Source organism: Pseudochaenichthys georgianus, chromosome 12 (genome assembly GCF_902827115.2).
Source record: "Pseudochaenichthys georgianus chromosome 12, fPseGeo1.2, whole genome shotgun sequence".
NCBI lineage: Eukaryota > Metazoa > Chordata > Actinopteri > Perciformes > Channichthyidae > Pseudochaenichthys > Pseudochaenichthys georgianus.
Genome location: NC_047514.1, coordinates 4858370 through 4885153, shown reverse-complemented (window position 1 = coordinate 4885153; position 26784 = coordinate 4858370). Strand labels below are relative to the sequence as shown.

Genomic DNA, 26784 nt, shown 5'->3' with positions numbered 1-26784 from the left:
TTAACACCATACTTTAAACCAAACACATCACCACACATCAAACATAAAGACGGCTGTATATGTTTTAAATGCTATAAGGCAATGATTGAGTGGCATATTTCTGGGGGTGTCTGATTAACTAGTGACTCGAGAACAAATAAGACATTTAAGCTAATAAATCGCAGTTGTAGCTACACATCCAGCACCATCATGGGGGGGGGGGGAGATGATGCGGAAGGATACGCAGTGACGTTTCGAACTGGAGGCTCCTCCGCAGCACTGTGAGGTGAACACAGAGGAGAGAGAGATAGCGAGGAAGCAGAGGCTGAACACTCAGTCCTTCACTCGGCAGCATCATGGCACCTATCGGATTAAAGGCGGTGGTCGGCGAAAGTAAGAATTATTTCTTTAGTATTTTGTTCCCCTAATGTGATGAGATGTGGCGCTGAGCTGTGCGCACAATTGCGGTGTGTGCGTGTCTCCAGGATGCGGATGTGTCAGCTAGTACATCTGGGTGATGGTGATGAAGATGAAGGTTGTGCTCTTGGTGTTCCATTGTATTTTATTGTAAACCACAGCCGTGCAGTGTGTGAGCTGATAACCAGTGGAGGCTGGTTTTATGTCACTGCAGTGAGGATGCGCATTTGCATTTCAAGCAGAGTAGACCTGAAAATGGCTTTAACTAGCTTTGATTAGGCCACTGCTGAACGTAGGCATCTTGAACAAGAAGGATGCAGAAAGCCTGGAAGATTATTTAGCACACAAACGCCCTTTTAAGCCCCAATCAGCGGTAATTTCAGGAATAATATGCGCTGCGCTGGAGCTGCAACATAAATTCGTGTAAACCCGAATAGTGTTGTGTGATATACTGTCGACACTTCAGATGGCTAATTATTGCCAATAATGAAATGGCTGCAGATTAACACACTCAATCCGTGGGATTCCCTAATATCAGCAGTGCCTCACCCATATGATTAAGCATGCGTATAACACCCTTTCTGAGCTGAATCGCTCCTGAGCTGAGCCAACCTGCTGACAGCTCCGCTGCACATTAATGGCGGATTGTATCTGAGACGAGAAAGTTGCTTTTAAAACGCCACATACGCAAGAAATTCCGCATTATCTGTACACGCGTGACCGTCCAGTAACGCTCAGTGAGTGTCCTTTACTGGCGCTGCGCCACCGATCAAACCCAGCCTGTGTAATCCTGCATCATCATTCAGGACACTCGACTGTCCAGCGATGATTTTTTCCCACTCATTTATTTAGGCTGATGCAGGCCTGAACATGGAGGCGCTCCTCTATTCTCCTCATCAGGGTCAGCTGGGTGCAAGTGTTGGTGGTCGTGGTAATGTCAGACAGGCCTGCTCAGTGAAGGAAAGCCTCACACGTAGAGCTCTTACATTTAAGCCTTATATCTCATACAACCCTAATGTCTTCTGTCATTTCTTCACTGGCACGTTCACTTCATTTTAACGTGCCCTGCCCCATGGTGCAGGATTTCATATTTTTTGTCGATTCTTTTTATACAGGATCACTATTCTCTACAGAATTTCCATATACCCAATGAGTACTCTTGCTTTTTGAAAGTAAGATGCCACATTTTGAAATGTCCTACTTGATCAGGATCAGTGATGCATGACATTAATCATGTGTCCTGCTGCAAATTCTTAGGCCCCCACCCCCAACCTATACACAGATACAGATACACATCCACCTCCTCTGTCCTAGAGAGCTCCAGTCTTTTTCTGCTGTGATATAATAGAGGGTGAAAAGGTTCGTGCTTTGGCTGGGAATCAGGCCTCCCACGTGGAGTAAGAGTTGAGCCTGCAGAACAAAATCCAAAAATGTGTATTCAATGTAATTCGTTAAGTATCATATTTACAGTATAACAGATATAATGAAATACAGTTGTAATTGATGATTTGTGACACTGGTACAGTTAAGTTGGGCTGGGGGGATATGGATGGACAATTAATATAATACCATACTATACAAATAGCTTCCCATTAATAGACACAGTATTTGGAATACAGGTTATTATTTTATTGTAATGATATTCCATTGATAATACTGAATCACTGTCTAGCTCTACTGTAGTTAGAATATCTTTAATAGGTGATTAGGGAATATGGTTTGGCCTTGTGTCCCGATGCACAATGATAAATACGCTCTAGGTATTGACAGATAAACCCCTTAAAATTAAATATTGACATTTTTCAGAAGTAAACATTTCCTCCCATATATTATACAAAAATAAATATAGCATATTTTACTTGTTATCTAAGTTGATGTAGTTATCTTATTTTGCCCGATCAATGTGTACATTTAAAAAATCATTGTATTCAATGTTGGCATATACCAATGGGCCATATGTCCATATCAATAACATCAGGCGTAATAACATGTTAACACCACGACAGAAAATGCTTTGTGTTCTCTGCAGTTAGGTGGAACAAATATTTGTGTAAATCAGTTTGGGCCAAAATGCCAAATATGCACACTTCCAGTATTGTGCATCCCTTATATATAGTGACATATATCATGGTTGAGGTGAGAATTGGAATTCATGAGTCCAAACCTGCCTTTGATCGACCTGGATCACTGGTACTTGCTATGTTAGACGCCTACATTTCTTAAGACTGATTTTTATACAAAATGTATTTTCTGTGCACCTACAAAATTACACAATACATCCACCACATGCCAACAATTCCTACATGTTTTACATTATGTCATTATTTAGACTTAAAATTGGCAATTACATAACTTGTAAAACTAAAGGCAGCCACATGCAGGCTCTCTGTGTCGAGTGAACTGTCTTTTGTAGAACACCATAAACACTCCTGAATGTGTCCCAGTAGGTAAAGGCCGGCACCACCTGCGCTCTGTTTGGCTGGGATGGGATTGGTGGAGGTGGGGGGGGGCAGAGAGGGAGGGCGGCACCATCATGGGTACGCTCTGCAGTGCATGTAGCAGCCAGGATGAAGGAGGGGGGATGGGCAGCAGCCGAGCTTCACCCTCCCCTTTCAGGACTGTATATGAGCGTCAGTCCCAGAGAGCAAAAAGCTATACATTTATAGAAATCAATTGATATGCAACGCGTGAATAAAATAAGCCATGTTTTCGTAACATTCAGGAGGCAAACCCTTTACATGTAATGCTTATCTGCTGCTGTGCTGGATTTCATTAGTTTGTCCAGGTTTTCATGTTATTCTTTCCATAGCTTGAATTTCTCACGAGGCCTTTTGTGACATTTTTATGTTGACCCAGACAGGGAACAACCTGACATTGCAATAACATGGTCTCCTTTTTACACTCCTTGAACGCACCCTTGTCTTATGTTCTCCTTGTGGCGTTATATTACATTTGATTTATCTAAAGTTATTATCCAAAGCGACATTCAATAAGTGCGTTCAACCGTGAAGATACAAAAAAAAAAAAGCATGAATCTTGCTAGTGCATTAGCTTTCAAAACAAGTACTAGAGCATTGGCTTCAAATAAGACAAACTGTGAAAGTGATATGTAAAGGTTTATTGGCCACGATGCAGTAGAAACAATCGACTTTACATTTTATTTATCAGTGGTTATCCAAAAAATGAAAGACATGTCCCTGCAACACTCAAACTGATATTGGTCTGTGAAATGTGGGAATGCAGAGGTCGGGCTAAACTGTTGGCATGTGTGAGGCTTGTCTTGTTTGCCAAACTGTGATTTTATTCCAATGCCATGATTATAAACTATAACCATATATCATAGTAATATTCATAGTGTAACAGGAATGACATTAGGATACTACCACTTGGTGCGGTTGTACAGTAGGAAGTGATGCGAGGCCTGTGCAGATGCCTATCGATCTCTACTGGTCATTGAAGTTGAGTATTTCTTATAGTCTTGTCTCGTTGCTTTAGACTTTAGGATATTTAAGTTTTTGTCGCAGGGAATGACTCAAGGAAACCAATACCACTGTCATGACAATGCAACAATTACAGAGTGAGAATAAGGGAGTGGTTAGCCTCGCTGAGCATTTAGACTTTTAGCATGAGAGAAATCTACCCTGGTTCTGTCCAGTGTTCAATTTCTTGGTGAACAAAATCCAGGCGCAGTGACTATGCAGCTTCCAGAGTCCCGACATCACCGTGAGGCGATGAGGTGTGTTCCTGTGGGGAGAACACATGTTGTGATAACTGATTGTATCGGCCGGGTAACCAGCTCTAGCCGGGTAGTGCGCAGATAGACTAGCTCCAAAATAACCTAGCCCCTAAAATCATAGTTTTTTTAAATGTAACTGAATGTACAAAACAAACATGATTCATCGTGTCTTATCATATAATTAATCCAGGCTATGCTGAACTTGTTTTACGACATCCTAATTCTAGCTACTTCACATACTGTGCGTGCGTGAGACTGCTGTTGATTGGTTGATTTCACTTTTGAAAAGGAAACAAATTTCCAGTAGAGCTGACAAATAGTTGACTCAACGGTTAGTTGAAAGAAAACTATTTTCAATTAAATAATTAATCAATGAATAGTCAAAATCATTTCTCATATAAAAATACTATTTTCAGCTAATCAAATAACGTTGCTTTCTCTGCTTTATTTATCTTATTAAACTGTATATCTTTGGACGGACAAAAAAAGCTTTTACATTTGTCTTGTTGTTTGAGCTTTTATTGACCACAATGAATTGATTAACGATCTCCAATAAAGAGATAGTTCAACATTTAGGGAATAAGGCTGCAAATACGGATGTTTGTAATTATCTGGTGGAATGTGATGAGTGGGTTGCTCAGTCCTTTGGAAGTATCTGGAAGCAGGCGAGTGAGTTATTCTTCCCTGCATGAGGCTTTTTAGGAAGAGAAGCAATGAGGAAAGAGAAGGACACATGCATGCATTTTGTCACACACACACACACACACACACACACACACACACACACACACACACACACACACACACACACACACACACACACACACACACACACACACACACAGCTTTCATCTGACCTTGGAATCATCCCTGAACCAGAGCATCACACACAACTGCGTTCAGTCTCTGACGCAGTGCCTGCACCCCCCGGCCTCCTTTACACACACACACACACACACACACACACACACACACACACACACACACACACACACACACACACACACACACACACACACACACACACACACACACACACACACACACACACACACACACACACACACACACACACACACACACACACACACACACACACACACACACACACACACACACACACACACACAACAAATACACATGCCTCCTGCATACATACACCGAGATAAGTCCAATGCCGAAATGTCACGTTGCCGTGGTGACAAAGCATGAAGGCCTGGCTGAAAGAGAGCTCTTTGAATTCAGGATTGTCTCACATTCTCTATGAATTCCCCGTCTCTTTCCCCGAGTGCTGTGTCAGAGCGGGCCGACGTCCCCCTCCTCCCACTCTCCTCAGCAGCACCCGACTGCTCTCTCCATCCTTCTTTTACAAACAGACTCACACATACAATGGGGACAAATGTAACCGCCGTTACACAAATATATTCTTATAGAAGATCGGTGCACTGGGAAAGCCAAGTAGCACCAGCCAAGATGCTCGTGTCCTCCAGCGACAACAACATCGAGAAAGCATTGCTTGATAGTGATGATTTGACCAGTTGTTTTTTTAACTGTTAAAGGATTTCATATGCACAATGATATCGGTTTGGGCTTTAATGTTGTGCATTAGCCAGAACAGCTGATCGTCAGAGCGCTCACAGCATCACAGAGCGTCACTCTCTTTCCCACAGTCTATTACACTGACTGCCATTTTCAGCACCTGTGGTTTTTTACCATCTCCACTTTAATGCAAACCACCATCTGCCGTCTTTAGTCTCCCTCAATCAGGCTAATAATAAAAGCAGTAGTGAAATGGGATCCGTGGAGTTTTTGTCAGCATCACATTTGCTGTCATTGTGTCGGTTTCTCCACTTAACGAGAATCAAGCTAATTATTATCTTAAACATTTAGCTAACAACTTAAAATAATAATTCATGATGACATTGACGCATACTCAAAGTGGATACAAGGGCATTAGAGGTAAGCAAATGAAGCAAACTATATTAAAATGTTTGTCTGGGTGAACGCCGCTTAATGTATGAATGACTTAATTGCATATCAATCTGATAGTTTCCTGCGCCCACATGCTCTTTTATTTTTGTGATGGAGTTGTAAAACATTTTGATGGTTGATTACTTTGATAAAAGAATTCATATGTAATCCATCTTCCAAGTCACAGTGAGATGGCAGTCAGAGCATCTGAAGCTCCCATAATGTGTTATAATTAAGAAAGAGAATTGATGTAATCGTTCAGGGATTTTATTTCATTGCTCATAATGTTCGTGCTGTAGTGAGTGTGCAGTCTCTGGAGAATCAGTGATTTGGAGCTGAAGACTAATGCTAGCCTCTCGCCACGCTGGCCTCCCATAGACAGATCAGCAGGTAGAGGACACATAAATGGATTAAATTAGACATGTCATGTAGTGTTTAGAATCAACTGTGAAATAATCCTAAAGCTGTACGGAATATTTTGAAGCTTTAATGCTGCACAAGCAACTTGTATTGATTAATAGCGTACCTATAATTCTAAATGTCCCCTCATAAAGTGTATTTCAGGCAACACGGCAAAACAAATGAGTGCCTTTACAGAAACATCTCAGCAGTAGGGCTGCACAACATGAGACACAGATTCCATAGGATCCTTGAATATTGCGATAACATTATTATATAGAACAGATATTATTGGGTCTTTTTAGGGAACGAAATTATTTTCAACTTACTGTAACATCTAGCTACTCACCAAGTTAAAATCTGTTGCTTTGAGATGTTAACAGCGTGTCGTGTGCTCATATGGCCGTCTTATTTGGCCTTTGCATAAGCTCGTATTTCAGGCTATTGAGGTAGGCTTTTGTAAACATATTAGATTATAGATTATTGCCTTTTCTCCGCTCCCTCCCATCACCCAGGTCATGAGAAAGGTCCACACATTAGTGCATTTCTATTTCATATTTGTTTTATCTGTGTGACCCGCTCCTCTCGCGTGTGATGGATGGATGTTGGGGCTGGAGAGGCTCCGAACTCCTGATGCTCTGCTGATTTTCTCACAACCAAATGGTGCTGGTTAGCGAGTTATGTAGCAGCATCTGACCTGGCTAAAAATAATAATATCAGAGTAGGTCTGGCTTTTAACATTTGTTATGTTAAGCATTCTTTTACATCTATTTTATATATTTTTCATTTAATTGTATATCAATGTTCAAGATGAACTGAACTCCAGGGAAGTGATTTTATTTCACAAATGAAATTAACGTTTTATCTTTAAAATATTAAATGTTTTGGTTTAAAACTATCAAATTAATAAACAACTCAAAGTTATGTCTTAGATTAATTATATGTTTTCGCTCGACAACTGTCATATAACCTGAATGTATTATACAACCAGCAAACTATTGTCATCTATTATTATGTATAGTTGTCAGCAATTGGTATTGATTTTTTAAAAATGATTTACTTATCATTTCAGCTCAATTTCAATCACACTATGAACTCCAACAAAGCCCAATATAGAACATAATGGTCTCCATGAGGAAATACCACTTTGATTTGCCTCCATTCTGTCTTTTACAGAATGTTCTATTTCCCGATAAAACCTGATCATGCAACATCACTATTACATTTCATTTGTTAGACGCTTTTATCCAAAGTGACTTACAAGCATTCAGCACTGTGGGCAAAGTGTCTTGCCCAGGGACACAACGACATGCTGACTGCAGTGGGACTCAAACCTTTATAAGGCTCAATGTTTTAATTTTTTTATTTCTTAGCTTTTTTCCTTTGAGACCCGACAAGTCTGGTGAGGGGCGGGCTGACGTTGTATTTAAGTGCGAGCCCTACCGAAGTGTCTGCCTGTCTCTTTAGATCAGCCGTGTCAGATTCTCTCGGGAACGATGATGACGATTCGGCTGTGAAGCTGAGATCCAGAGAAGGAATGGGTCATGTTCTCCAAGGTGAAAGTCCCTGCAGGGAGAACCACGAGGCAGAGTGAGAAGCTGTCTGTGCCTCACTACTGTATGATGATCAGTCAGGGCTGTAGCACGGATCCACTCTCATATCACGACGCACATCACATCGGTCTTATTGTTGTGGTATATTGTCATCTGGATAAGAGGCACGGAGTGTATGGACAGTTTTATTTATTCATTTATTATATTTGGATTTGATCTAGAGGTTTTTCAGGTGTATTTATGAAAATGTCCACATTTTCTTTAAATTAATTAGTTTATTTTTGCCTCTTTTAAATGAAAACACTATAGGTGAATAGGGTAAACATGTTACCTGATAGCATTTGTAAATCCCACAGCTAAATACTTATATTAAACTAATTTGTATTAATTTGTAAGAGTAACGAGAGTAACAACAAAACATGGAGAGGCAGCATTTAGCTGGTATGCCCGACACTCTGGAACAAACTACCCAAATCACGCACTTCCGCAGAAACGCTTACTATTTTTAAATCGAGACTAAAAACACATCTCTTTGCCGCTGCTTTTAATTGAGATGATCATTTTCGAACTACAGTATGCCTTTTAAACATGTATTGTATACCTGTGGTGTTTATTTCTATTTTATTATCTTTGCTTTGTAATGCCTGTTGTGAAATGCCATTATATAATGTGTTTTTACTTTTTACTGTATGTATTCCTAAAAAGTATTTTAATTTGTTTTGTAAAGCACTTTGAATTGTCACGTACAGAAAAGTGCTATATACATAAACTTGCCTAAATGCTTTGTTTAAATAAGCAATGAGGCATTATCTTATTAAATAATGATGTGCTAAGTTTGAGGGTCAAAAATATTTCAATTTGTAGACAAATAACATTCAAAGGTTTTTAGGAAGAACTTTAGATATCTTTCCATCAATATCAACATTTAAATATATATATTTTGGCCATGTTTTAAGAAGATACATTTGACCAGTGCTTTAACTAAAAACTGTTTTTGCCCGTAGCGTCGGTGCCTTTGTTCTCCTGTGGGATGTTAAGTATCCTGTTAGACTGTGTTTGTTAATGTGTGTTTGTGTGTGTGTTTTGCCACTCAGCCTGTGTAGTTGACACAGCTGTTGCTCTGTGTTTCCTCAGGTCCCTTCCCTTCTGTCTGACTGTGTTATTGTACCTCTATCAGTGGTCAGAAAGGAAAAATCCACAGTGCTGTTTCCCCTGACGTGGATCTGATGTACACGGTCATCGTAGTTTTGTTATGGACACGCTCAGTGAACCTCAATACAGGAGATACAGGAGAGAATAGCGCTGGAAATATAGGGTCATCATTTTTTTTTTTATCCCATTCACCATTTTCATTTTAGTGATGTCTCCAGCTTAACTGTTTATTGAGGGTGTTCTATGATTAACACACAATTAATCCAGTTTAAACATATGTTATACAATTTATGGTGTGTGTTTTATTTCCACAATAAATGTGCGTTTGAGACTTTAGAAAGACAAGTGTAATACCTTGAAACAAAAAGAAAGTCACTAAAAAGCACTATTTATTCTAATGTACCTAATATATAAGAGACTGGTTTTTATCAGAAAAGCTTTATCAGAAACATGCTGCTGCGCAGAACAGAAGGGAAACACATCAGCGGCAGCAGAGGAAAAGGGAAAGCCAGTAGAGGATGTCCCGCTGTTCTCGTCCTGTAGAATGGAGCTGCTGCTGCTGGATGAAGCACGTGTCAACATTTTAGGAATAAACGAAAACAAGTGTACACTTTTTTTTCTTTGAAGTGTACTTTTTTTAAATGTAACAGAGATTCCGGCGACATGCGCAGATTTGTGGTTTAATGTATTAATGTTGGTTTGAATCAGACTTGCTGCTTCGCTGACACAGCAGCTTACAGAACAGGACATGGAAGATGCTGGTAACAGTCTGAAGCTGAGTGTAGGAATCTCTCGTTTGGTGAGAAGACCTTTCTAAGTTCCTCTGTCCCACAGGAGGTCAGATGAAGTTCCTCTGACTCACTGGTGTCCTGCCAATGTGTCTGTCGGTGTCAGTTATAGTGCGAATACTGTTTTTAAAGGTTAATTTAGTCGTTTTGACAACATAAATATGAGCTATATTCACAAGAAAGGTTCAAGTCATATACTGTACGGTATGTGTCTTTCTATGTCAGTGACGTGCGGTGATCTTCATGGCTGGTGAGGCACTGACTCTTTCAGAGTCAGATTTACAAATATTATATTTTGACCTTAATCGAAATATTCGGTTATTTTCAAAAGCCTTTTTAGTCTGATGTTTCGATTCATTTTAAACAGACCGTTCAACAAAAGGATACCCACAATCTAAATATTGGATTGTTCTTTCTTAGTAAGATCCCATTTTCATTACAATTGTGGTCTTACCTTGACTTGCAGATGAAGTCCATGCTATCCTTCTGGACAACAATCTCTATTACTTTTTTGTAAAAGTCCTCCTTATCTTCCTCTAGTTTCAAAAGTCTAGTTTGTTGTTTGCGTCTACCGTCTCTGCGTGGAATAACAGTAGCAACAAGAACATGTGGGCTCACGTGTGCGGCAGAGGTTATGGCTGCCTCCCCTGGTGCTTTTTTCATTGCTGTTGTATGATGAGACCAGCGAGCCTAAATATCATACGTGAAATAAGTTATTTAGAGACTATGGATGGCGAGGATACATGTAATAAAGGGATCTACAAACATTACATTTGTGACCTACAGTGAGATGGTAACAGGTATGCGCTTAGGGCCCGCGCTCCAGCCAGTTTCTGTGGGGTGACGCATTCTGAGGTGAGGCAGAGCTCATCTGTGCCTCACCTCACCCCACAGAAACTGGCTTGAGCGCGCTCACAAAATAAGTGCCCGCGCTAAATTAGTGCCCGCGCTCCAGCCAGTTACTGTGGGCTTACGAGAGTTCGTCAAATGTGCTGATGTTGACTATAAAAAGCGATTGGAATCATACAGAAATCACACTTACAACACAGATCAGTGGAGACATTTTATTATTATTACTATTTAGTTTTTCTTTAGTTGTTTTTCCGTTACATTGGAGTATGACAGGTGAGGCTCTGACTGCACGTCGCTGGTCTATGTTTCCTTCCTTTACATCCTATTCTCATACAAAATAGAGACAACTCAAACACTGAACGTTGTTTTATTTTTTTGGCAGATATTGTTATTATCTCACTTCTTGATTTTGGGCAATTTTAGTATGTAGTTAATGATAACTTAGCTGCGAGCTATAACTGAATTATTATTATTTATTTTTTTATCATACATTTTTTATTGCAACATCTTCAATTTACAACACAGTACAGAAGACAATTCAGGTTGCACAACATTTTGGATTAATTCAATCCCATCCCTCTATCCTACATCCCACCCCCCCCCCTAACTGACATTTTTAATTATAAATGTGTCTATACTTGGCCTCTGTCAAATTGCGTAACTACCTATCAATAGTTACAGTATAAAAAACTAACTACATGTGCCGCTGTATAGCTCAGTGCTTACTATGGCAGCCCATGTACTCAGTCGCTGCTGCGGCCTTTCCCTTCCACCTCCCTTATCTTTTATTTCTTCTATCAATGTTGTTATTCCCCTTCTCACTCATACTGTATCTTTCCTCTCCTCCATCTTGCTGTTAAGAGCCAATCAGCAGCCTGTGTCTTCACAACCTGGAATACATGACCATCGGTTGTTAGAGGCAGCGCTTCCCTGATCCTTATTTGATGTATTTTCTGTAATCTTTTTTTGTACGAGTCCTTTTAAATCTTAAACCTGTTATAATCCATCAGTATTTGTGTGGCCTCAGGTTTTATCCGGGGCCTAAGGGCTTAGCAGTTAATATATTCGCAGCAATCCAACAGTAATTCACCGTAAATGGATTGATATGAACATGGCTGACAGATGGTTTGCAAAGTGATCAGGCTAATATCGGTATGGTGGCTTAAACACGACCATCGTGCCGCGACCTCACAGTGGATGAGATTATATTTGAGATCACTGAGAAACAAAGCACACACTCTGCGTTCATATATGCACTCTTCATCCAGATGATTTATTCTGCTGCTGCTGCAGAGCTGTGGTCATTGACCTTGTTGGAGGCTATATTTGACTTTCGCATGCTATTGTCCTCCTGGGTAGAATTGCATTATGGGTACATAATCAGGTCAGGAAAGGATAAGGTTGATTGTTTCCACTGTAGTCTTGTATTCGTCCTTGGGGTTGAATTGGTGTCAGGTGAGCTAATGTAACCTAAACAAAGCATTAATACGCACTTGGTAAATGTCACAGCAGTATCGGTAATTGTTACGAAAATATCACTTGTCACCGGCTTGATCTTCAATATCAGGATACATGTATTGATTATCCTGCAAGAATGGAAGTAGTCATCACATACAGAGCTGCGTGGAATAAAATAGTCCCCTGAATAGTGTCCTTCACATCCGTGTATACAAGAGAGGGTGTATCACAGTCACAAGATGCAGGAATACCGGTTCAAAGCAGTATTCAATGTTTTGTTAAGCTCAGCGAAGGCCCACGTATGACATGACAGTCATATGTCTATCCCCATAGAGATTGAATCATATGCCTAAAACAGTGTGTCCTGACAAGGTAATCGTACATGTACACAGCTACGTCGGGCCTTTGTTATCATGTGCTACTCTGATATTGGAAGAGTACATTCAGAATTTCCCAAAAGTAATCTTTACCCACGCATCCTTTGTTCTGAATGGTACTGTATGTTCGTGTGTGCCCCGCTAATGTTTCTAATGAAACATCTACGCTCATCACATCACTCTACCCTGATCACATTACTGATGTCTCTTTTGTTTTGCAGAGATTATGAATGATGTCATCAAGAAGGTGAAGAAGAAGGGAGAATGGAAGGTAAGACACAGTTTGCAGATATGGCTTCAGTTAAATAACACCGTTTCCTTGTCAGTGACGTAATTAACTGTGGTTCAATATTTAGTCGCACACTGTATTTGTATAGTAACTGTTTTGTTTCCTGTTGCCAGGCACTGATCGTGGACCAGCTGAGCATGAGGATGTTGTCGTCCTGCTGCAAGATGACAGACATCATGACGGAGGGCATCACCAGTAAGAGACCACCATCACATCGTCTGCACGGTTTACATGGTTGTCTGTTTGTTTGTGCGTTCCTCTGTAACGGTTTCTCTTCTCTAGTTGTGGAGGACATCATGAAGAGACGAGAGCCTCTCCCCAGCCTGGAGGCCATTTACCTGATTACACCCACAGAGAAGGTACACTCTCTCCTCTCATGGTCAAAGTGTATATTTAGAGGTGTGTCATGGCAGCAGGAAGCCGCCGTGTGTCCAAACACTCGCCTGTTTACTCAGCTTTGTTGGCAATACCATGATGGAGTAGAGCATGGCCAAAGCAGCTTGAGGTCAGCAGTGTGCCTGGAATATGATCTGCAATATACGAACAACGACATACAGAATAACAAATGGTTTGCACATTGCTACATATTACACCAAAACGAAAGAAGCATTAAGCATTTGCAAACTGACTGATAATTAGAAAATAAAGGGATAAACAGCGAGTATAATTATATGAGATGCAGTTTAACAATTTGTATGTATAGGCAATAGAAGAACATACTTATATTTAGGATTTTACGTACTACCAACTGATCCAATGTATACTTAACAACAGTGCTTTGGGAAAAGTAGACCAGGGGATCTGTAGATAGTGATTCATGACTTGACAGTAATTAAATAACATTTCCCCTGAAAAATACTCAAATGCAAAGACTGAAAAAACTGAATTATTGACTTTATATAGGACTAATACTTAACTTAAACAAGTGCTGACAAATAAGCTCTGACATTATATGCTGAGCAAATATTTTTAAATGTATTTATAGCTGTATATCTTTCATTTGGTCATTTAGTGGTTTAAGTAAAGGCACTATCATTTCAAAGTGTTATTCAAATGAAGCCTGAATGAATTGCACCTACAGCGTATTCAACACACTGATATGAACTCTGTTGTCTCCCCTCAGTCGGTCCACACCCTCATCGCAGACTTCAAAGACCCTCACTCAGCTAAATACAAGGCAGCCCATGTTTTCTTCACTGACTGTGAGTACTGTAGATACACGAAGACTTGAAGACATTACTGTATGCAGTGCACTGTTTAAGTTGTAAAACATATTGTGTTGCACAATCTTTGATATCTAGTGTTCTGTGCTTTTTGCTTTGAACTGTTCTTTCTGTTATCATTAGTTCAACCGGTCATTGTTGTTTGGTAGTGCTGTGTTTCAGCTTGATGTAACTATTTCCTTCTTAGTATAATGTTCTTCTTCGACACATTGCTTCGACTGCTCGTCGTTGTTATAACACCCGTTTGTGTGCTCATAACATCTAGTTTCTAGTGAGCAGGCGGGACATGGTTTTAGGGTTTGTGTATTTAAACACAACATACTTTCTAGCTCCTGTGCAGTGATGATAGATGAGCTTAATTGTATTAAAAGTATGGAGCTGCTTTGAAGCTACATTTACCTTTCTATTTAAATATGTAGGGAGTTAGAAACGTCCTTGTTATCTAGTCTGCTGTTCAGAAAAGGGTGAGGTAGGCAGGTGCAGGTAAACATCTCAAAACTGACTTCATAGGTCAATGAAATATGTTGCAATTTTATTTTAAATATATTATTGAGACCGAGGAATTTGAATTCCTCAATCCATACATATGCTGGCCATTATATCTCATTGTTTTCATCTATTTCCCGCCTCACCAGCCTGCCCCGATCCTCTCTTCAATGAGCTTACAAAGAGCCGTGCTTCCAAAACCATCAAGACTCTGACGGAGATCAACATCGCCTTCTTGCCCTACGAGTCTCAGGTGAATGTCCAGCTGTGCCTCACAGTGCTGTTAGAGAACACAGTTTCAAAGGATATCCCACAAGTATTTGAAAACACAAGTATGCATACCAATTGCTTAATAAATCCTACATAAAGATTGCTTCTTGCTCCCTGGATTGTTATATCTTTTTGCAATTATTCTCCAATCGTTTTTCCTCTGAGCAAGGAATGAATAAAAGATGGTTTTCTGTAATTCTTTGTTAGTGATTAAGAGAAGATACAGAGATAGAAAGCCCAAGTTGGAGCATTGAGAGATCGATTAGGATCCCTGGTGGGAGGAGAGATAGAGAAAGGACACAGCCAGGAATAGTAACAGGGAGGGTACTGGTTGTTAGAGGATGGATGAAAAGAGAGTAGATAGAAACACAGATACACACTCAGATGGTCACTTAATGCCGCTGACTCAGCAGTCACACTATATCCTGCCAGACTGTTCCAGAAGGACTCACATTTGTCACATTGCCTCTCCTCCTCCATCCTTAGCTATATTTCCAAATTCCTACCTTCGTCATTTTTCTCCTCCTCCCCCTCCCTACGGGTTTTTGTATGTACCACCATTCCTCCATCCTTGCCTTTGCACGTAGCAAGCTCTCTGCTCTCCATCAAGCGTTTTCTGTTTTAATATATTTGTATTTATTATTACACTTCTTCCTTTTTTCTAAATGTCCACCCCCTCTACACACCTCTCTCCTCCTGTCCATCATCTACCCATCACTCTCTGAAGATGCTGCTATGCCCACAATGCTTTGCTTCCCTCCTGTCTACTCTCATTAATTCAGAGTCAATGGTTTTCTGCTCCAGGCATAGTGCTACCTCGTAGCCCCGCCCACACACTGATGCTCTCACGCCATTGGATGAGTTATCCACACAGCAGGCTGTAGCCAATGGGAGCTGAGCTAACATGCGGGAGTGCGGTCATGTGACTGAAGACAGATGGGGTGGGAGGAGGGAGTGGTAGTGAGTGATGCAGGAGAGGAGAGGAAAGGAAATGAACAAATGACAAAAGGTGAGAAGATGAGAAAGACAAAGAGAGGCGAGAGGAACAATGAAATGAAAACAAGAGAAGAGAGGATATTAGATAAGAGGGAAGTGAGAAGGATACATAAGAAAGCAGAGAAGAAAGCGAGGACATTACAGGTGAAAGGAATAGAGGGGAGGAAATGTCAGGATAGGAGAGGAAAGAAACGGTGAGAAAGAGGATATCAAAATGGGAAAAAGATAATGAAAAATGAGAAGAGACACAAGGGGGAGTTAAGGTGAAAAGGATAAACAATAACAGAAAATAAGATTGTATGTAATGCCGCCATGTTTGATATTATCACACTTCAAGCTTGTCTCCAAGGTTACATGTAAAAACTGTGTTTCCACAATGAGTGTAGTTCCCATTCTCCATGATAGTCTTTTGTCATGATCAAATCAGCTTTCACATCATAATACTTCTGAAATCTGTCCCTGACCAACATGGTGCACAGAACGCCAAAACAGAAAAATGTAAAATAATCTCAAATCAATGAAAAAGGGAAGCAGTAGTCTAAGTTGCGTCCATGTTTGTGTGTGCAGGTGTACTCTCTGGACAATGCAGACGCCTTCCACAGTTTCTACAGCCCCCATAAGACCCAGCTGAAGAACCCGGTGATGGAGAGGCTGGCGGAGCAGCTAGCCACGCTCTGCGCCACCCTGAAGGAGTACCCTGCCGTCAGATACCGAGGGTGAGCAGCAGGGGGCGCTGTGTAGGGGCAGCTGTGGGTACAGGAAGCGCTCAAAAACTAAAGACGTATTTTTAGTGGTTGGAAAGATAGCACATTTTGACAGAAAACATAACGTTTACATGACAGTGAGGATATCAGCCTGTATTTACAAAGTTGCGATCAGTGCATTTTTTTTAAACTGAGACCACATTTTAAAACCTCACTCAAAAGTAAGGAATTATTACCATTTATCACTTTACAGAAGTGAGTTAAGGAGTCTTTCTAAGCTGGTTTTGAGGAGTAGCTTTTTTAGTCTCCTCAATGTCCTTTGGAGAAATAGAGGGGTATCCTGTCTGTCTATCACTTAAATGCTGACCATCCCTCTATATTGTGTCCTCCTGTCAGAGAGTACAAGGACAATGCCACCCTGGCCCAGCTGGTTCAGGACAAACTGGACGCCTACAAGGCTGATGACCCCACCATGGGAGAGGTGAGCTTAGAGGAACTCATTGTTTACCCCGTTCTACTTAAATACAGTCACTTCAATGCTCAATGATTATCATATTGTTCCTGCAAAAATATGTATCCTGGAAGTCACACAGTTCTCACTCCTTTCCTCCCTGCATGGTTGTGTCTGCATAGGGTCCAGATAAGGCCCGCTCACAGCTGATCATCCTGGACCGGGCGTTCGACCCCGTCTCTCCAGTCCTGCACGAGCTCACCTTCCAGGCCATGGGCTACGACCTGCTGCCCATCGAGAACGACGTCTACAAGTATGACACTATTACTATACATCGCAAATGGCATACATTTTGGCAAGGGTCTGAGTCTATCACCACCTCATCTTCTTTAAAAAGTCTATCAGAAACTGTGAAGCCAAAATACAGACTGCCACAACAGCAGTGGCATTAATGACATTAAAAGTATTACAGTATTAGTTATGTTTAGGAATAATAGTATAATCTTACGACATGTATAGGACATTGTTTTCCTCTCAGGACATGATAGCAGGATGGACAGTGGTTAAGACACAGGTTAAAGCTGCAGTAAGCAGAATCTATCAAATGTGAATATCTGCTTCAATCACACATTTAAATGATATATTCTAAATGAGTGTCTCTATCTCTTCAGATATGAGACGAGTGGCATTGGAGACTCTCGTGAGAAAGAGGTTCTGCTGCATGAAGACGATGACCTGTGGGTGAGCCTGAGACACAAACACATAGCTGAGGTGTCCCAGTAAGTACTTTTATTCCTACTGGATAGTATATATATTCCTCATGCTCTTTAAAGCTGTGGATACACACTTACACAATCTGACATGCTTTTTGTCATCAGGGAAGTGACTCGCCAGCTGAAGGACTTTTCAGCCAGCAAGAGGATGAACACTGGGGAGAAGGTAACGTTGATACTGAACATGCAGCATAGCCAAGATGTTGGCAGCACAGTGTTATAGCATGTTCCATAACTTCTGGGATTGTTCTTTGCAAAGTAGTGAAGATGTCAACATCTCCAGTCCAATGTTAAGTATAAAGAACAACTTTATTTAAATGCCAATGCTTTTTGGCCCGTGTGGTTTGTGGAGCTGCTATTTGTCTATTTAACAATATTTTGTGCTGAATTCTCAATCTTTCTCTTTTGTTTCAACAGACCACGATGAGGGACCTGTCCCAGATGCTGAAGAAGATGCCTCAGTACCAGAAGGAGCTCAGCAAGGTGTGTGTGTGTGTGTGTGTGTGTGTGTGTGTGTGTGTGTGTGTGTGTGTGTGTGTGTGTGTGTGTGTGTGTGTGTGTGTGTGTGTGTGTGTGTGTGTGTGTGTGTGTGTGTGTGTGTGTGTGTGTGTGTGTGTGTGTGTGTGTGTGTGTGTGTGTGTGTGTGTGTGTGTGTGTGTGTGTGTGTGTGTGTGTGTGTGTGTGTGTGTGTGTGTGTGTGTGTGTGTGTGTGTGTGTGTGTGTGTGTGGCCTAGCATTACTATACTTAAATCTGTTTACACAGTCACTTGTGGGGACTCACTTCCCTTATGAGGACAGATTGGAGGTCCCCATGAGGGGGATCATTAATTTTAGGGTGAAGACTTGGTTAGGTTAGGGTTAGGTTTAGGGTTAGGGTTTGGCATGTGTAGGTTATGGTAGGTTAAGTCTCCAGGAAATGCATGTAAGCTAATGTAATGTCCCCTGAAGTGATGTGTGTGTGTGTGTGTGTGTGTGTGTGTGTGTGTGTGTGTGTGTGTGTGTGTGTGTGTTGTGTGTTTATAAGAGTGTGTGTGAAAGTGATTCTGACCCTGTGTGTGTTGTGTTTTCAGTACTCCACCCATCTGCAGCTGGCTGAGGACTGCATGAAGCATTACCAGGGAACAGTGGACAAGCTGTGCCGTGTGGAACAGGTGTGAGATCAGAAAGAGAAAACACTTGTATTCCTAAAGGAGAATATTGTGATAGGCGTGCACAAGTATAGATAATGCAACTATTTCTGTAATCCTAATTGGTATAAAATAAAATGCTTTTACAATCCCTAGACATGTGCATCTGAGGGTTTTAAGGGAGACACGTGATGTGACACCTGGGTTCTGTGTTGCAGGATCTGGCCATGGGCACAGACGCTGAGGGAGAGAAGATCAAAGACCCCATGAGGGCCATCGTGCCCATCCTGCTCGATGCCAACGTCACCACGTACGACAAGATCCGCATCATCCTGCTCTACATCTTCCTCAAAAATGGTAAGAAGTGGCTCCAGGCGACTTTATGAATCAATTCTTACGTTTATAAAACTCTGCGCTGCTGTCTGTCCAAGTCAAAGCCATTACTTACCGAGTGTTTCTGTGCATGGACATAGACATGATGACGTGTAAAGCAATGCTCAGACTACAGGAACATTAACCTGGTTATTCACCAAGATCAGGCTTCTCATTTAAACTTCTCTTATATATATATTTATTATATATATATATATAATAGGTATACAGGTCACAAAAAGTATAGTGTACATTTTAAGTTTCAATGAAATTGTTATTTTTGCACTGGAATTACAAAACATGAATTCCCTTTCATCGAGCTGAGCATATTAAATGTAAGCATACATAAGTTATAAGGTGTGTGTGTGTGTGTGTGTGTGTGTGTGTGTGTGTGTGTGTGTGTGTGTGTGTGTGTGTGTGTGTGTGTGTGTGTGTGTGTGTGTGTGTGTGTGTGTGTGTGTGTGTGTGTGTGTGTTCAGGCATCACGGAGGAGAACCTGAACAAGCTGATCCAGCACGCTCAGATCCCCCCTGAGGACAGCGAGATCATCACCAACATGGCTCACCTGGGCGTCCCCATCGTCACAGATGTAAGACCCTCCCTGGCCGTCTATACTTTGTCTGACAGCTTTTGTTACAAGTGACTTCAGATTATATTAGCTTTTCAGCTCAAAACAATGTCTGTCGAATCAGAATTAAGATGTTTCTTATAAACTGAAGGATTATGTTTTTTTAAGGATTACAACTGTCATAACTTTTCCGAAACACCTTGTATATAATAGTACACTTACAGGAAGTATTTTACTACACCATTAATACTATTACTTTATTACTATTCATTCATTTTGCTGATACAACTCTATTATTTTACTCAAAAAATGCAGGACTTTTACTTGTAGGGTTTTATTTTCACGGTGTGGAATAGTACTTTTCCTGCATTAAGGAAATACTTGTATTTATTGTGTCCTTCACATCCTTGTCTTGTTGCCCTCATCAGTCCACCCTCCGCCGAGGAAAGAAGCTGGACAGGAAGGAGCGTGTGAGCGAGCAGACCTATCAGCTGTCCCGCTGGACCCCACTGGTCAAGGACATCATGGAGGTTTGTTTCAAGGACCACAATCACTATTTTAATGTTTGAATGCTTTATTTGTTTAGATTAACGTCCCTTTCAGCAGCTATATTGTATTTTTTTCAAGCAAATCTTAATTAAGGGTCGCATAAAAACACACTATTAATCTGAGCAGAATGATCTGTTTTACAATTGACATACATCCACAACTCCCTTAGCCAAACATCCCAGCCTGGTTGTTATCAACTATATTTAGCCCTTTATTTGTGCCAAGCCAATTCTCCAATGGTCGTCCATGATGGAGCTAAACATGGTTGCTAAGAGACCTGGCACAACGATAACAGCCCTTATTGAAGTGTGTGTGTGTGTGTGTGTGTGTGTGTGTGTGTGTGTGTGTGTGTGTGTGTGTGTGTGTGTGTGTGTGTGTGTGTGTGTGTGTGTGTGTGTGTGTGTGTGTGTGTGTGTGTGTGTGTGTGTGTGTGTGTGTGTGTGTGTGTGTGTGTGTGTGTGTGTGTGTGTGTGTGTGTGTGTGTGTGTGTGTGTGTGTTCAAGGTGGACTATTGCTGATGCAGATCTGTTTCGTCTTTTTATCCCCCTGCAGGATGCTATTGAAGATAAGCTGGACACCAAGCACTACCCCTACATCTCCACCCGCTCCTCTGCCTCCTTCAGCACCACTGCTGTCAGGTACACGCACGCACGCACGCACACACACACACACACACACACACACACACACACACACACACACACACTGTACACTCATAGTGAATAGGGAAGGGAAGTGAGTCTCAGAGATGACACTGATGGCTCTCAGGTAGTGAGTCGTATACGGATCACTGTGCAACGATAGAAGGCATGACAACAACTTTTTTTGTTGGGTGATTTAAACAAAAAAAAAGGTACTCTTATATGACAACATTCTTTTATAGAATTTTATAAAAATAATAATTTGGTACAGCCCTAATGAAATATGAAACTCTTGAAATAGAAATATCACCCAAGGAAACTCAAACTCCAAAATGTGAGCAAGCCGACATTAGTACAAGTCGTCAATACTTCCCTCTGTGGGTTGCATGCAAGAGTGTGTGTGTGTGTGTGTGTGTGTGTGTGTGTGTGTGGGGGGGAGGGGTGAGCCCTGCTGATCCTTACACTGCAGTGTGTGTGGAAGCTGCTGCTGTGTATTGATTGTGAATCAAATCCTCTCCCGTTACAAACCGATCCTCCACATTAGCTGTCCCTCCCCCACACCCAGCAATGAGGATCATATGTATCCATAACATGGAATGCCTTAACAGCTGTAATGTACTTCATGCCATAATGATGTTATGTGCATGGATGAGACGAGCTTTACAACTTGAATAACAGCCCCCTGTTTTTCTCCCTGCTCCGGCAGTGCTCGGTACGGACACTGGCACAAGAACAAGACTCCTGGAGAGTACCGCACCGGGCCGCGTGTCATGGTCTTCATCATCGGGGGCGCCTCCTTCAGCGAGATGCGCTGTGCCTATGAGGTCACACAGGCCAATGGGAAGTGGGAGGCCGTCATTGGTGAGTGGAGCAGCAGTAGGCGCTACGAGGTGCAGAGATGTTTCAGAGATACGTCTATGACGAGATTAAAGAGTAACTTGACACACCCTGAAAATCTAGTTTTGCTGACCTCTAGTGGTTTCACTTTGTAGCTTGATGCAGGGATGTGGTGTTTACCGTTAAAACCTTCAACCAGAGAAGCAGTTGCTTTTCAGCTTGGTGTTATGTAGTACATAGTGGATGTGTTTCTAAGTTCAACATGTAGCAATCAGGTCTTAAAGGGACACAGAAGCTTCTCAACGTGGAGACAGCTACAAATATAGGGATGGAGGGGAAGAGAAATGTGCAGGAGACCACAGGAAGTGAGGTGAACAGACGTTCAGACCCTGATGGGGAAGTGTACGTCCAGTGCTTTGAGAGACAGATAAAGCTCTTTGCTACCAGGGACGTCACAATACTAGAAATGTGGGTGTTGATACCAATACCAGGAAAAGCTAACAACAAACAATACAACCCATGTAAGTCAATCATTTATTATGTTTGCAAACTGATTTTTATATAATGTATAGTACATTTTTAATTGCTGTAAAAAAAGAATATTTTTTCTGTGTTCAAAATCTTTCTTGCTAAGTGAGTTATATGCAAACATGCGTAAAGAAATCCTTTCGTCCAAAAGGAGTCTCAAGAAGCATCTCCATTAGTCCCAAAGAACTTGTTTTTTAACCCACGATGACAAACCGGTCATTGTGCGCACAACACCGATCAGGAGAAAGGGACATCCAGATCATGACTCATGACAGTCAAGCAGTTTAGGTGAAGGTCATGGAAGGTGTAGCCGTGACAACCTATTGTGTGCAGTCTGTGATGTTAGAAAGCCCTTTGTGTAGTCTGTGTGATAAATGGGAAATGTGTTGTTAGTGTCTGTTGTGCTCTGCTTCAGCTGTTGTCTTTAAAAACAACTGTTGTCTTTAAATTGCAGCGCCGCCATGTCTTTTCCTGTGTCTGTTGTTTTCTTTACTGTGCAACATGGCGATTGTATGTATTTGTGTGAACTGTCGGTGGACCTGTGTGTGTGTGTGTGTGTGTGTGTGTGTGTGTGTGTGGTGTGTGTGTGTGTGTTGTGTGTGTGTGTGTGTGTGTGTGTGTGTGTGTGTGTGTGGTGTGTGGGTGTGTGTGTGTGTGTGTGTGTGTGTGTGTGTGTGTGTGTGTGTGTGTGTGTGTGTGTGTGTGTGTGTGTGTGTGTGTGTGTGTGTGTGTGTGTGTGTGTGTGTGCAGTTTTTTGTAACCCTTTTTTGTTTTCGGAGCGAGTGGGGGAGGGGGCGTGGCATGTGCTGAGAGACGAGTGGTGAAGCCGCCTCTGTTCCTCCACAGGTTCCACCCACATGCTCACCCCCACCAAATTCTTAAAGGACCTCCAGCACCCCGACTTCCGAGAGTCCACTAGGGTGTCCTTTGAGGAAGCAGAAACACCAGCCGAGTGAGGCAGAGACAGAGTGGGAGGGAGGGAGAGAGAAATCACACTGAAAAAAGTAAAGGCAGCCGCACCAAGAAGCCCTTTCTGAACCTTCGCAGCACAAGGGCTTCCTCCCTGTTCTTCTTCTTTGAACACTCAGTACTGTTCTATGTAACTCCACCCCCCCCCCCCCCCCTGTCCCCCAGGGATGGGCACCCACCGACCTTTCCCCACTACATGGGCCGCTCCATCATAGTTTAGTCCCTTCATACTGAGAGTTAGCCAATCACAGTGAGAGTCCGTCTCTTCAATCAGGTGTAACCGGTCTGTTGTCAGGAAGGCTGAATCCAAATCTAAAAGTTAGCAAGAGGGCGAGTCTGGAATGTGACGTTATATATTTTTTATTATCTAATTTCCACTGCATTTTTAGCTTAACTCAACTCTCGCCACCAGGTATTTTCTTTTATATGTTTTCCTCTGCAGAAAGCATTCCTTTATTGTAGGCACGATTCTACAACTATCACCTTCCACAGCACACACACTGATGCAGAGATGCAACACATGCCTGCAGGGCCCTTGCTTCCAGGGGCATGTGTTCTGACAGACTTGACATGAAGAGGGCGATCACGTCACAGCACGTGTGACGGAGGACCGTGCAGGCCCTCAAGCCCACATTTGGATTCAGCCCAATCAAAGTCTGTGGTGTAGAGCGGCCATGTCTGAGGGCGTCGTGGCCCCATCCCTGCTGCCTCCTCCCATCATCTCCGCTGGGTGGATTAAATCGCCCTCCGACCACCACCCAAAGGCCCTTTGAGCCGGGGGAACACTCACTCCAGATTTAATCTACCCCCGAGATCCATCTTTATCCGTTTTTACTGTCTGATTATTTTTTAGAAATATCCCTTCTCAAAGTCAATCACTTTGTTTTGTTCCTGGTTTTTCCACATCCAGACAGTTCTTTGACTTAATGTAGGGTTTCAAAGAAGGATCCTCTCCTTGTGTATTTGATTTCCTTTGACTCACAGTCGTCTGACTCCGTCCACGTCACTCTCTCTCAGTCCCCATCACATGCTCACATGACTCAAGGCTCCTCTGCAGAGGGACACCAAATATCACTAAAATATCTCCTTCATCCTGGTTATACTTTCAGGGCGCTGACACTCGGGGCACGTTTTGGGGGCAGCAAAGCTGAGAAAGGAAGCTGTTGGGGAACAATCGCTTCAGAAGTGTGCAGTGCCCAAAGGTTGTCCCTGTGTGTCAGCGCCTCTCATTTGCCTCTCTGCTGACAGAGCCTGAGGATGTAGCAATGTTCCACCTGATATGCTTTAGCAACCAATTCAAAAGAAAAGATGCCGCAAATGTCCAACAGCTGCAACTAATCCCCCCCCCCCCTTAATGTAGGAAACTAAATTGCATCACCTGCCAACAGACTTTACTCTCCTAGTTTCCAGCTACATTTAATCATCATTTTTAAGAAATCCTTCTGACAAACAAACACATGGGGGCACTCAAAACACAACCTCCTTGGCTCAGGTAACGGATTATACTTTTGTCCATGACCCCCCCCCCCCCCCCCCCCCCCATCATTGCCTGTTGTTGTAGATTATTAGCAAGGCTACCTCTAAACACACATCCACCCTAAAGACTGTAGTACCTGGGCATCCATCTCAATCCTGACTAATCTGCTAAAGCGATATCGTAACAAACCCACGTTTGGTGTTCTCAGTAAGCAGCTCTCACCATCAGCAGTATGGCTGCCCCCCCCCCCCCCCCCCCCCCCCCATACTGCTGCATTCAACACTTCCTGAGCAAAATGGCCATCACCTACTAAAACAACTCCTTGTTTTTGATATGCTATTTTGGTACAATAATGTAATGTAGTGGCGTAGGAGGTGTTGTGTTTCTGGCCCACGAAGCTGTGTGTTTGGGGAACAGCAGAGAAGCAGGCGAGGCCCGTCTGACAGTAACCTCTGTGGCCCGCACTAAACCCCCCCCACGACCCCGCATCACCATAACGACCCAACTCGAGATGGGCTTGCCTCTTTCTCTTCTGTTTTCCCCTCGACTACCTCCACTTCCTGTTCTGACCCCTCACAGGGTCCGGCCTAGTTTGCCTGTTTCCAGGTAAATCAAACCACACTGGAGGAAACACGCAGCTTTGCAACAGAAACAAACCAATGTAGGCCAATGTACTGTTCCAATGTTGGACAGGTGTGAGGAGTAAATCAAATGCTTTGTTTGCCTTTTTTAAACGAGGAATTAAGATGACAGTTATCAAAGGAATTGGTAAATCTGTCAATGATTCGAGGCATTGGACAAAACGTTTGCTTTACTCCAGTTCAGCACCTTTCAAGTGTCACAATGTCTGAAATGTGTCTTCAGCTGTCACAGCAGGTCATCTATGTGTTGCTAGGGTTACTGAGTTTCATTCATAAATATGGAGACCATAGACCTCTGGTTTGGGATTTCATGACATGTAGAGGAGATCTGCTTTCGTCTTTCTCGATACATTTTCTTTGCTTTTGGTAGAATAATCGTTCAGCTGTCTGCATGCACTTCCATGAAGCCTGATTGGCTGTGAGTAGACACAGGTCTGCTGTGGCAGGATGCGACAAAGCCACCTGCCAGTTTGAGTTCAGCTTCATGACAGTGGTGTGGTGCCGTCACTGATCTGTGTGCTTCCATCTCCTTCAGCTGCATGACATCTATCAACCATAATAGACACAGATGTTTACCAATAATAATTTAGATTAAAACGTTTTCAATGTAACAGGATGTAAGGATACAAAGATGATTAGAGATACAACATAATTTCAGTCTGCTCACAGAAAGTAGCATATCATGCCTCTTGTTTTCTCACTTTCAGAAAATAGTGACACAAGTTTTTAGTCTTTAAAACAAAAAGTCTAAAAACCTTTGAAAGAGTAAACAACTGAGCTGTAAGGTAGTGGAATAAAGATTACAAAATATTCCTCTCAAACGAAGTGCGGGGAATAAATACAATCCATTTAGAAATACTCAAAGTATCTTGTAAAAGTTATCTCCTACCTTTGAGAATACGTTTCCAACCTCGTTAATCCATCTGAACAGCGCTTCTGTTTTTAGTTTGAACATTGTGTGCTTTCATTACCAGTAAGCATTCATAGCAAGAGCTGAAAACACATTTTGTTTCTGTTTCTTCCAACACGTGCAGATCTAACTCTCTGTTTGTGTGTGTGTGTGTGTGTGTGTGTGTGTGTGTGTGTGTGTGTGTGTGTGTGTGTGTGTGTGTGTGTGTGTGTGTGTGTGTGTGTGTGTGTGTGTGTGTGTGTGTGTGTGTGTGTGTGTGTGTGTGTGTGTGTGTGTGTGTGTGTGTGTGTG

General features: G+C 42.1%; 1 protein-coding gene across 2 annotated transcripts in view; it reads left to right on the top strand.

Annotated features, from left to right (window-relative positions):
* Positions 1-216: 216 nt before the first annotated feature.
* stxbp1a (syntaxin binding protein 1a) overlaps positions 217-26784 on the top strand; it is a 28657-nt gene continuing 2089 nt past the window's right edge. Inside the window, exons 1-19 of one of the 2 annotated variants that reach the window (XM_034096028.2) lie at positions 217-372; positions 12904-12953; positions 13085-13166; positions 13254-13330; positions 14095-14173; positions 14830-14933; positions 16514-16662; positions 17047-17131; positions 17284-17414; positions 17773-17880; positions 17980-18040; positions 18292-18357; positions 18945-19025; positions 19220-19358; positions 19853-19962; positions 20370-20471; positions 21043-21128; positions 21838-21992; positions 23343-23500. In XM_034096028.2, coding sequence (XP_033951919.1) covers positions 336-372; positions 12904-12953; positions 13085-13166; positions 13254-13330; positions 14095-14173; positions 14830-14933; positions 16514-16662; positions 17047-17131; positions 17284-17414; positions 17773-17880; positions 17980-18040; positions 18292-18357; positions 18945-19025; positions 19220-19358; positions 19853-19962; positions 20370-20471; positions 21043-21128; positions 21838-21992; positions 23343-23452 — 1812 coding nt within the window. In that variant the 5' untranslated portion in view covers positions 217-335 and the 3' untranslated portion in view covers positions 23453-23500. The remainder of the gene's footprint in view (positions 373-12903; positions 12954-13084; positions 13167-13253; positions 13331-14094; positions 14174-14829; positions 14934-16513; positions 16663-17046; positions 17132-17283; positions 17415-17772; positions 17881-17979; positions 18041-18291; positions 18358-18944; positions 19026-19219; positions 19359-19852; positions 19963-20369; positions 20472-21042; positions 21129-21837; positions 21993-23342; positions 23501-26784) is intronic. The other variant, XM_034096029.2, reaches the window with a different exon arrangement.